This window comes from Uloborus diversus, chromosome 7 (assembly GCF_026930045.1).
Source record: "Uloborus diversus isolate 005 chromosome 7, Udiv.v.3.1, whole genome shotgun sequence".
Lineage (NCBI taxonomy): Eukaryota > Metazoa > Arthropoda > Arachnida > Araneae > Uloboridae > Uloborus > Uloborus diversus.
The window spans coordinates 71738-84356 of NC_072737.1; the positions used below are offsets into that span (position 1 = coordinate 71738).

At 34.8% G+C, this 12619-nt stretch overlaps 1 protein-coding gene across 1 annotated transcript in view; it reads left to right on the plus strand.

Moving 5' to 3' along the window:
- The first annotated feature begins 666 nt into the window (after positions 1–666).
- The window catches only part of LOC129226118 (delta-1-pyrroline-5-carboxylate dehydrogenase, mitochondrial-like), a 55445-nt gene continuing 43492 nt past the window's right edge, over positions 667–12619 (plus strand). The window contains 2 exon segments of the mRNA XM_054860718.1: positions 667–864; positions 7165–7212. Coding sequence (XP_054716693.1) covers positions 667–864; positions 7165–7212 — 246 coding nt within the window.

Consider the following 12619-nt stretch of genomic DNA (forward strand, 5'->3'; position numbering starts at 1 on the left):
AGTTTTTACTGCATTTTACTTAACTTGTATGACTTTTGAGGGTATTCTGTAGTTTGAAAAGTTGACGTGATAGACAAAAACTGCGATTTTTGTTGAATTCAGAGGCCAAAAGTTAGTTGAAAATAAGTCACAGATTTAAGACAACGAAATTGCTGTTCCCCGGTGTAATCAACAGACAAAAAGGATAACTTGAAACTGATTTTACAGTGTTACTGGTTAAAACTAAGATTTGAAATAAACTTGAGGGAATTTAAGAACTCCAGAACAGAACAACGACCTATCTACACACACCTCAAACCCAGATTTCTTATGAGTTTCTTAGCAACCTTTAAGAAACATAATTTTCTCACCTAACCTTCATTTTTCATGAGACAAACAGTCGAAAGTGGAAAAAAAAAACCTACGAATGTCTCGAAAAACATTTCGATGCATAGAGATTTTTTCGATATATAGAAACAATTTTGCTATGTAACGAACATAGAAATTTGCTGGGATTTCGATATATAGAAAATTTCGATATGTGGAAGTTCGATATACGGAGGCTCGACTGTATTTTAAAAATTCCTTTTATGCTCAAACTTTTGTTGCTACGTCTCCCTCATTTCCATCTCTCAATGTGTTTGTTTTTATTTATAAGAGATAAAATAATGATTTCCCTTCGCCAGAATGCAGCCTGTATCGATCGCAGCCAAAGTGGAGGACTTTCAGGTGAAGAATGAGCCCGTCCTTGAATACCTGAAGGGCAGCAAGGAACGCAAGGAGCTGTTCGCTGCCATCGACAAGTACAAGGACACCTGCACCGAAGTGCCCATCGTCATTGGGGGGCAGGAGATATTCGAGGGGGAAGTCAGGTACCAAGTCATGGTGAGAGTTTTTTTTTTTTGAGTTTTTAGAAAACTGTGGGCCGGGACATTCATTGGGACGATTGATATCCCACCAAAGACATTCTGTAAAAACTGGCCAAGTCTCGATGGAGCTGCTTGTTTATCTCTAAAAAGTAATGAAACCTAGACAAAGTCGTGACAAGTCCTTACTGCGATTTCTTTATTATTATTATTATAGTTAACTAGCTGCGTTGCCCGGCTTTGCTCGGTCTGCCTTGAAAAAAACCATTGCGTCAAGTGAAGTATCTTCAATAACCAGGATTAAATGAAAGGAAAAAAAACCATCATGCAAAATTTCTTGCCAAACAATGACAACAGATACTAAAATACTTTTAAGAAATTAAAATAAAATGAGAAAGATGGATTTAAAAGGCGTAACCGTGGAAACGCAAAATAAAATAAGTTTAAGTATTGAAAATGAGAAAGATGGAAATAAACAAAGATTTCAAAAAGCATTACCGTGGAAACGCAAAATGAAATGGTTAAACACTTGAATTGAGAATAGATTTTTGAACTTCATTTAATTCGCTTGTAACTTATTTCTAATGGAGATAGAGGGTTAAACTTTCGACAATAGGTCGAGTTAGATCTGGAGTAAAAAAAGCAGCTTTATCCAATGCTGTCAAAAAGAAAACTGTGGGACAATTCCTTCTCTCTTTATTGATGGATTTAATGAAGAAAGTAGTGCCTAAATTTTAGCTAAGCCTAAAAAAATTCGAGCTAAAAAACTGCCGCTGCAATTAAGTTATTGGAACAAATTGCGTAGAACGCAGAAAATTCTTTCCTTTCCAACGATATATAACATTACTATTTGTGAGTAATTTTTCACCCCCATATTCGGAAATTTATGTGAAAATCGAGTCTAAATTGGAATAAAAAAAGAACTATTCACCAAATTGTTTTCGAACTGGTCTGCAAACCTTCTCAGGACTTAGAGGAACAAACCATGAAAATTTCAGCAAAATCGGCCGGGTAGTTCTCGAGTTTTGCGAGTTCAAACACACAGACGCTTTTTGCAGACTTCATTTTATACTGCGTAGAGATGTTGTGTGACTCGGCCGTTAAACATTCTTTATACCAGGGTTCGTACGAGTTATGGAAATCCTGGAAAGTCATGGGAAAAAATAAGCGAATTTCAGACCTGGAAAAGTCATGGAAAATTGAAACTTTCATTGAAAGTCTTGGAAATTTATTTCAAGTCATGGAAAAATGTCCTGGACAAAGAGAAAGTAACAGTAACTAAAGGAGCATTAGAAATCTTGAGTGATTTAACAGTATAGCACATAAAAGCTGATCCCCAAAATCAAATCTGAATTTTGAAATCTCATTGCATCCACTTCTTTTGCAGCCGCTTGCCTTTTTTTACGATGAGATTTTACTGCTTGGACATCACTTAAAAAGCAGTTCAATTTCATCCGAGTTTCGATTCCATCACTCGTGAGAACTTTAATTTTAAATTTATCAGAGTTTATCTCAATTTGTTGAAGTTTTTGGACAGTCTTTGGTCAGGCGATAGAATACAGCAAAAGAGGAATTCTAATGCTCTAAAACAGTAGTGCCCAACATAAGGCACGCAAAACTAACCCATGCCACCCACTGCTACGTTCCTTGTCGGGACTCAAACATGTTCTGGGAATTTCTGAACCTATCAATTTATATGCATTTGAAAATGTGCAAATAAGTAAACAAAACAAGTTTGCTTTTGAATTGGAAGATTGATTCATTCCTGAATGGTTCTATCGAAAAAGATATGGTTTAGAGACATAAAAAACTAAACTATGTGGCTTTACTTTAAACAACCAAAATACAGTCAAGTTACGTGGATGATTAAATGCACTGTTGACACTAATAGGCAACTTTTGAAGCAAATTTATTGAAATGTAGTGACGACTCATTCAACCTTTGTCCCATTCAATATCATTCTGCCTGTTTATAAAACAAATATCAGACATTTAAGCATCATCATATTTGTCTCACTGCATTTTTACTTTACTTAAATTCATATGATGAAGACAAATAAGAATAGTTTAGTTTTTTAAGTACACACTTATATTTTGTGTATTACGAGTAAGAGCTTCAATGAGCCTGTGGCATTCATGCAGACGTTTTGCTAATTACTCATTTCCAAAAATTAGCAAATTTGAGATTAAATAGTGTGTAACGAGGTCATGAAAATTTTCATTGAAGTCATGAAAAAGTCTTGGAAAAGTCATGGAATTTTTTCATCCGAATGGAGTATGAACCCTGTTATACGTTGGGGGTACAAGTCAATTTTGTTTACAGGTTTTCCAAGTGGCAATTTTCCATCGTTAATAGGTAGTGGTTCTGGTAACAGATTGGTGTCATGGAGCACCTGGTTTTGTACCCTTGTGTACCCTTTAACGGCCAAGTCACACAACATTAACTATAATAATAAAGAAATCGCAGTAAGGAACCTTAGACTTGCCACGACTTTGTCTAGGTTTCATTGCTTTTTAGAGATAAACAAGCAGCTCCATCGAGACTTGGCTAGTTTTTTGCAGAATATATTTGATGGGATTTCACTTCTTTTTGTAGAAACATTTAATTTGTGTAATGTTCGAGTAGACTAAAGTTAGGCTTGGTTAAATTAGAAGATGTGTCCCACTACGCTGGACTTTTGCAATGACAGTCGGGTTTTTTCTGTACCAATAGTAGAAGGGGGTATTACTACATCTGTAATACAGCCGAGACCAGCTGGGGGTTCTTCATCAGATACTTCAGACTTTCGATTTTTGACATCAAATGAAGCGGCCCACCAAGTTGAATATTTTTTATAAAGGCGTTATGTCGATCTCTAATAGTTTGGTTGGGCTCTTGTGTTTTCTAATCAGGGTCACTCCAGATCTTCGATTAGCCTAGTTTTTATAGTTTTCCCTTTATGTGGCCGTCAAACCGTAACTCTGTACCAAATTTCACCTCTCTGAGTTTATGGGAAGTACTAGTTCTATTCTGATGATCATGAGTGAGTGAGTGTCATAAATGCGAAACTTTGCTTTCGCTTAACTTCGGAACTAATTGACCTACAGACTTGAAAGTTTGGATTTTAAGTACAGTACCCGCCACTAATAAAATCACTGGATTATAAAATCAGCCGCTTTTTAAAATCAAATCTGGACGAACAGAATCATTGCAATACCAAAACAGGTTAAAACCATCCTTTAATAAAATCCACATTTGCCACATTTGCCTCTTCAATGGATGCGAGAAAAACGCTTGATCATATACGATGCTCTTTAGAGCAAAGAAAATATAATGTTGTACGTTACAAAACATTTAGTAAATTCTCAAACGATATTGGATTTTTGCTCTCCAATTGTGTTAACCAAACTGCGATACTCCAATATTTTGACACCCTTGTTTAAAGAAAAACCCTCATGTTTAGTTAAAATGATAACTGCATTTTGAAGTACTCAAAACAAAAATAAATGACGTAATTCATTTCGTTTTTTAAAGTACAGTAAACTCCCGATTATCCGCGGAATAGGGTGGCATGGTAACCGCGGATAAGCGAAAACCGCGGATAATCCGAATAATAGTTAAAAAAATGATACTACTGTATACAATAGCTAAAAAATATGAATAACACTCACACATACATTTAAATTTTTGTTAAAAACATTGCTACATTCCATCTACTAACATTGAATGTAAAAAATATACATATGTAAAAGCTATAAACGAGCAATAGCACAATCATAAGTTTAAAAAACACTTAATGACCGTTAAAAAAAATAGTGAAAAGACCCGCGGATAATCCGAGCCGCGGATAAACCGACCGCCGATTATCGGGAGTTTACTGTATTTAAACTTCAAAACATCTCATTTTTTTTAAATGTAGATATGCCGCTTTATAAAATCAAATGTCCTGAGAACGAATGTGATTTTAATAAGCGGCAGTCACTGTATGATTATAGCTTACTGGATGACGAAAATTTCTGCGTTCTGGTCTTATCCAGAGGTTCTCGAATAGGGGCCTGAAAATGCGTCGAAATGGTTCCAGTAAGGGACAGTACGGCAGTGTTTGCTTCGCGCTCAACTTGGGGGGGGGGGGGGAATGCCGTGCCCCCCCCCCCCCCCCGATACTAAGCATCTGAATCAAATGTACCAAATTCAAAGATGTTGCTATCAGGGTTCACTGCAGTGTATAGCCAATATTTATTTTGAAAATACCATGATGTTTTGATTTCAGCAGTGCGGAATTTCGCATTTCAGACAAATCGATGAAACTTAAAAGGGGCGAAAGATTTGTTTTCGCGAGTGAAGTTTCTTGTTTTAAAATGGGAAACTTTGAAGCAGTCGCTTCTACAGTATGGAATTTTGTGAAGGGGGCTGCAAAGTGAACCTGATTTGCTTCCAAATCGACCGCCAAATTCATGTGTTTTCGAAATGTTATGTGTCCAAAAATTGCATGATGTACATGCAATTTTGTTGTACATGCATTGTTGTACAACAATGAGGAAAACATGAAGATAACCGGGAATTCATTAAGATATGGAGTTGTGGTGGTAATACGAGTGCAGTGTTGTACAACAGCGACAAAAGAGGAAAATGCGTTTTTGTGTGTGTGACATCCTGGTAGCCTCCTGGAAAAGTCATCCCTTTCGCATCAGGGTTGGCCGAATTGGACCCAATGGGTTTTTTTTTTGAAAAAACCCATTTAAAAAAGACCCCATTTTTTAGCCTGCTTTTGGATTTTTTAAAGTTTTAATACTTTCACAATTTAAACTTTATTATTTGTTCTTCACCACAGGCAATGTACATAAAAAATGAATTTTGAACTTTAATAGTATTTCTTAACTCTTAACGGCACAAAAAAAATACTTCGAAGATTTTAAATTAATATACTTAACTTTTTTTTTAAACTGGTTTTTTGACCAGTTAAAGAAAAAAGTTCAGTCAAGATAATGCAAACAATGCACTTAGTCAAGATAATGCAAATTATCTTGACTAAGTCCCGTCACGTCTGATTTTCTCAATATTTGTAGATTGTACAGAGGAAACTACTCTAGCTAAAAGGCTTTCATGTGAATTATTTTCTGCAAACCAGCATGTCACAAATCTTGAACAAACACAAACACACACAAGGTATATTTTTTTAGAAATCAACAGGTTTTTGAAAGCGTGGACAGAAAACAGAACAGGATGTACAGTATTTTCATTACCTTAAGAAAAAGTTTAATATGTCTTACTCTGTACACAGAACTAGAATAACATGGAGCGTAAAATTTAAAGAAATGTCTTGATTAAGCTGGAATTAAGTAAAAAGGGATTTAGTAAACTGCTTGAGGTTCTACGGTAGTTTTGCATAACAAAATGAAATGCAATAAACTAAAATGCAAAAAAAAAAAGTGTACTAATTAACAACGAACAATAGATTTTTTATCACTCGAAACGTAAATTTGCCTTAACTGTTAGTAATCATGGAAACTAAAAAATCTGAAACTTCACTGTTCTTGGGTTTCGTCGTCTTTTATACGTTTCTTCAGAAAACGCAGAATTTTAACTAGTTTTCTAGCTTTTTTTACTCCAAGACAATTTTTTGCGCTTTGCCCATATACTTACGCTACAATATGCTACAAGTTCCCCACATTTTCCCTAAAAAAGACAAAAAAAAACCACATTTCTTTTAAAAAACCCAGCTTTAGTTGGGTTTTTTTTTTGGGTTTTATTTAAAAAAAACACAAAAAAAACCCTGGGTCTATGGGCTTTTTTAAAAAAACCCGGATTTTTGCCAACCCTGTTTCGCATGGATGCTATCCCAGGACGTGAATGTGATGCCAAAGAACTGTAAGAAGAGATGAGCATCAAGAATATTGGAACAAAAGACGAAGCTTTTCCCGTTTTGTCGCCATTTAAACAATACTACTCTCATATTAGCGCCTTATGTAATATAATTCCATATATTGAGTTTGTGATTATATTTATACTCCGTATCGTTTTATGTGCAACTTTTGGAACTGTGGCATTTTGAAAAGAAGTGAATCATTTGTGGCAGCCCTGTATTTTTGTTTCTTTTTTTTTTATAATTTCATGGACCAAAAAAGAAAAAAACACTGAGATTAGGAATAACTGAAATTTTTTTGATTTATGTGTAAAGTTTTAGTAATTATGTTATTTTTGGCATAATTATGAGCATGTGATGATTTAAATGGAAATGTCGGATAAATGATAGATGGTTTGGAAAGTTTACTGCACTCATTAAAGGTTAATTGCATATTGCGATGTTGTCATCTATATGTATGTTTTTTTTTATTGTTAGCCCTTCGATCATCAGAAGAAAATCGCCAAGTTCCGTTGGGCAAGCCGTGTAAGTGTTTATATCTTCTTTAGTTTTAAATTTAATAACTATAAATTTTCATGCATGCAATCCCCCCCCCCCCCTCCATGTGTATAAATTTTTGTAGAAATTGTTTTTCCCTGTGCTATTTTTTTTTCCAAATGCCAAAAAAAAAAAAAATGTGTACACATAGTTTTACAAATGTTCAATATTATCTATGTGGTCCACCAGGCCTCACCTACAAAAACTGAAAATTTTGATAAATCAGCATTACTAGGAAAAAATAAATATCTATTCTAATAAAAATATGAAATTAAGACTGATTTGGGGTACAGCAAAAGAGAATATATCCGAACACTTATGACTTTTTGATTTTGTTTTAGTTGATGCGAGTACACTGAACTTAAGATTCAATCCATTTTGTGTATTTCCCCATGTTTCTTCATTTTTGTCAATCCTGTTCGACGACACTTGCAATGTGCTGGCAGTTTTGAAGTTTCGATGAAGTCGGTATTTCACTGGACTGTTTACCTTGCACAGTGAATGATGACATTTAGTGCTTGTGACTTTGTGAAGATGTGGTGTTGAGTGTAGAACTTAACCACATCTGCTGAAAAATTTGCTCAGTTCCAGCAAGGAAAATAAAGCCCAAGCTCTGCTTAAATTAAAAGGGTTTGTTTTACGGTTATAGTTTTTAAAGTTTGGTTTTCCAATAAAAGCATCCACTTCATAAACTCGAAAGCAGTGTCGGTGGAATTTGATTTTGTAGCTTGTTGTGGCATTAATGATAGCTGCTCTTTGTAAGATTTCAGTAGTGACTTTAAATGGCGCCAATCGCACTTTTCCGATACGACGAGAGGCATGACTTTCTATTTTGTAAGAGACTGAAGCATTTGTCAGTCATTCCAAGACAGGGTTGGCTTTCTGCCAGCAGAAACTGGTTATAACCGGTAAAAACCACCGGAAACTGGCAATAACTTAAAAGTGTCTTTAATAACTGAAGTAATTTGTAAATGATATTTGTTTAAGTAAACTTAAAAATTAAACATCATTTCATCATTTAAAAAAATAAAATCCCATGCTGGTGCCCTTAATTTAGTTCAGAAAGGGAACTTTCCAATTGCAGAGTCTTGTAGTATTTGGATTAATTGAACAAAGGATAAAAAATCATACGGGAATGCTTAGGAAAGAGGAGTGACATACAGAATTAAACAGGCATTACTGATTGTAATTTGCTCACTTATCTGCTTCCTCTAAATTGTTTGCGATTGAAATTATTATGTCCTGTTCTTCAAGAAGAAAGTGCTCGAATTTTACTTGCCTAGATTTTGTACCTAATGTCACAGCTTTGCAAAACAAACTGCAGAGTTCAAACAATGTAACATTTGATTTTGAATTGTGATAATTTCGTATTAAAATTACAGTGCTTTGGTTAACAATTAATTATATTTTCCATGCATGTTCTGTTGTATATCAACAATTAATTTCTCATTTTGTGAGTTTTTGCCAGTTTCTGCCTCAAATGTGGCAGAAAGTGGTTTTTGCCATGCCGGTTTTAACCGGTTTCTACCAGTGGTTTTAACCGCCTCGGCAGAAACTTGCCAACCCTCTTCCAAGAGGAATTTATTGCAGAAACATATTATCCACCAGTTGCTGTTGATAAGAGTGTCCTGTCTGCAAAGTCTTGCAATGACACAATCTGTCGTTCTGTAGCTATTGAGCTAGTACGTAACTTTTGCATTCGCAGCTCAAGAAGACAGATCTTAACTGTGTATTGCAGTTTGGCCATCTGACCTGCTCAATTCGGAAGGTCATTTATGACTTTGCTTCTTGTGCAATATTTGTAGCTTCTGGGCAGGGCTGGATTTACCTATGAGCTGAACAAGCCAGGGCCTGAATGCTGAAAAGGCAGACTAGGCCGTGATCTACCTCCCCCAAATTACTAATAGTGCTTGGCCAATCATCTAACAAGGTTAAAATGGTAAGGTTTGACTAGAGAGGAGCTCTGAAAAACTGTTAGGCCTGGTGCCTCTCGATTTCGTGACTGGGCCCCGGCCAAGGGCGCCCATATAGGGGGGGCAATGGGGGACTCCATCCCCCCCCCCCCTTGCATGGCTGCCACACTTCCGTCCAAGGGACGGAATTCCGTCTTTTCAAAAGTTTCGACCATCGAATATTTTTTTTCCATGTTCAAAATGATTTTTATAGATGAAACAAATTTTTACTTTTGATTTTCTCACTCTCAAAAAAAGTCTTATTCTTCTGAGGACAAAAACCTGGCCCATCTGCTAAAGTTAAAAAAAGCTGTTTTTTTTTTCTTCCTTTTTTTTTTTCCAAAAATAACTAAATAAGTCACTCAATCTGTTGATTTCAACCATTCTTATATTAATCTGGAAAATTTTGTTAAAATTTTTATCACAATGCATCTTATAGCCAAGAATCTCAGACCTGAATTTTTTTTTAATTACTATTTTTTGTGTGAAATATGAACTATTTATGTAACATGAACTATACAATCTGAAGCTTTTTTTCTGCAGTAGCAAATAGTTTTTTTTTAATTGTATTTTATTATTAGGTTCTTTTTCTACTTTTACCTCCTGAAAATCTTGGACAATGATATGTTATTTTTTTATTTAGGTTTTAATTTTTACTTAATCTTAAAATTTGGTTTTACTATATAGTTACAGCCTCAAAAATTAGCATCATACATGTCTAAAACATCAAACTGAGCACTAACATTTTGGTGTCGCGAAATGGAGCTTACGAGCTTTTCCGTCCTGGCCAATTTTTAGAGTGGCACCCATGCCCCCTTAGAAATTAGAACTTCCTTGCATTTGGTACTATTTTCTTTGCAAAAATATAAAAATATTTCTCCCACCATTAATGAATAAGTAGTTAAAAATGTCAAAGTTTAATGACTCTTAATCTGTCCTAAAATTGGTTTTCATGGGGAAAATGTCATGATAAACCATGCTTAAAATTTCTGAGCCCCCCCCCCCCCTTACAATTTTGCATATGGGCGCCCATGGCCCCGGCTATTGCTCGACCTCCATAACGGACGTGGGCAAATGAGTTAAGGAGCCATTGATTAATTACGAAAGGATAATTTTGGTAATTTTCGATCCCCATCCTACCCCTGTGTAAGGCTACGTAAGATTTTTCAAGCCCATCCCCCCTATTCTTGCATAAGATTCCATTTTGTTTTTCAAAACAACAAAATGTTGTTAGAAAAGGATCAGTTACACTAAAACTCCACGTGTGACGTAAATCAAAGATTTTTATTTTTCAAATATATTATATGATGCGATACTAATTACAAGAAGTTCCGTCTAGAACTAGACGAGCCTACTTTCCCGTATACCCATACTACTTTCTAGTACCTGATCAATATTCTCAAAAATAGCTAAAATCGCAAATTTTTTCAAACATATTTTTTTTTAATATTTTAAGCTGATTTCAAGGAATAAAATATTCCTTACTTTTCTTCAAAAAAACGAACAAATAAAATAGCAGCACCTTTTAAACAAAGCAGCTAATACACTTCTTTCCATTAAAAAATTTTTTTAACAGCTTTCAAAACGAAAAAGTAATAATAATAAGTTCATTAAAATAAATACATCATATAAAAAAAAATCGTTTCTTTTTCCCCTGTTGCCAAAAATAATTTTTAAACGAATTAATGCACTTACCAAAATTAAAAAAAAACAATAAAATGTCAACTTAAAGAAATAATTTTCATCGTCAAAAAAAAAAATCGTCTGCGCATATTTTTCGAGTTTATTCACCGAAAACTAAATACCTAAATTAAAACTTTAGCGTGAAAATAAAAACAAATCATATCAACAATAATTATTTCACAGTTAAAACCACAGCAGCGGAGTCGGAGTCAATTTCATTTTGGGATAAAAGAGTCGGAGTCGAATATCCAAGAATCGGAGTCAGTCATTTGTCCTCCGTGTATAAATGTTTGCCAAAGCTACGAAGTCAGAGTCGAAGTCGGGGAGTCGGAGTCCGATTAATTGTCGGGAACAGGAGTCAGAGTCGGTGTCAGGTGCCCCTAAATTCTCGGAGTCAGAGTCGGGAGTAGGTCGTCAAGAGGTATTTCCAACAAAGTTTGAAGTAAATCCGCCTTTAAGTTCGGAATCTATATTGACTTTCAGTTTCCCCTTAGGCGCTAATGTTAAGAGATTTGAACTGTTCAAAATTGAACGAAAACTTGTTCAAATCAAAAAGATATTTTCGATACATGTTTTTTATCAAAAGTTTTTCCCTACAAAGTTTGTTTGGAGCCACTTTGCTTCTAAGTTCAAGATTTATTTTTGATTTGAATTTCCCCGTAGGCGCTAATGTTAAGTTTTTTTTAACTGTTCAAAATTGAACGAAAAATTGTTCAAATCAAAAAATGAATTATGGGAATGAGATGTCCTCGCCGAGATCTTTCTAACAAAAAAAATTTTTTGGTTGAATCGGACTATTCATTCAAAAGTTATTAGGGGGGGACAGACAGACAGACCGACAGACATTTTTCCCCATCTCAATACCCTACTTTCCAATTTTTAATTTTTCAATATTTATCCAACTATTTTATTTATTTTTGACTTTTTTTTTGTTTTTCGCGATATTTTTAAGATGCATTAAGCCTTCTTTCATGCTTTTTTCTTCTTTCTCTGATTTTTACTGGGAAAGTAGGCTAAAAAATAAAACATGCCATGAACAGTAAGATTCTTTAACTATGTTTTACACTATTCATTCTTTGTAAAACAAGTAAAAAACAGCTCATCCTAATACATTTTTTACCTTCCACAGATGCAAATGAAATAGGATCCCTGCCAAACCACTCGACCGCGCGATTTCTAATACAAAATATCAAGCGGGAAAATATTACGTAAGAATGTGTTTGACACTCCCCCCCCCCCCTTCAAAGGCCCTTTCATAATTAATGAATGGCCCCTAAGTGGTTGAATGAGGGAGAATAATATAAATAGTTATTTTTGAGATTAGAGAGAGAGCGTCCTTTTCTGTGCCTACTGTGCCGTAAAAGGAAATGGGATTCATTCTACTAAAAATAAACGTGCCATTTTATATCTGTGATGGTCACTGAACCTACTGTATTTTCCTGCGGCGACCTGTATCCGCGCCGGCGTATAATCCGCATGTTCTAAAATTGGCCTGAAGAAAAAAAATCTTCGTAAAATCCACAGATAGTATGATGCTACAAAAAATTAAAGTTTTGATTTAACATACTAAATGAAAAATGTGAAGAAGTAATAACTTTTAAGGTACAATCAAAATTAATCTAAAAGATGATGGTTTCTTCTTGAAATCGTGATTATATTACCCTAATTACTTAAAAACAAAGATTCAAAACAAAGGAGCAAATGGTCTAATCTTGTGCAAATGAAGGCTTTGTCTGTTACTGTATGTTATTTATTTTACA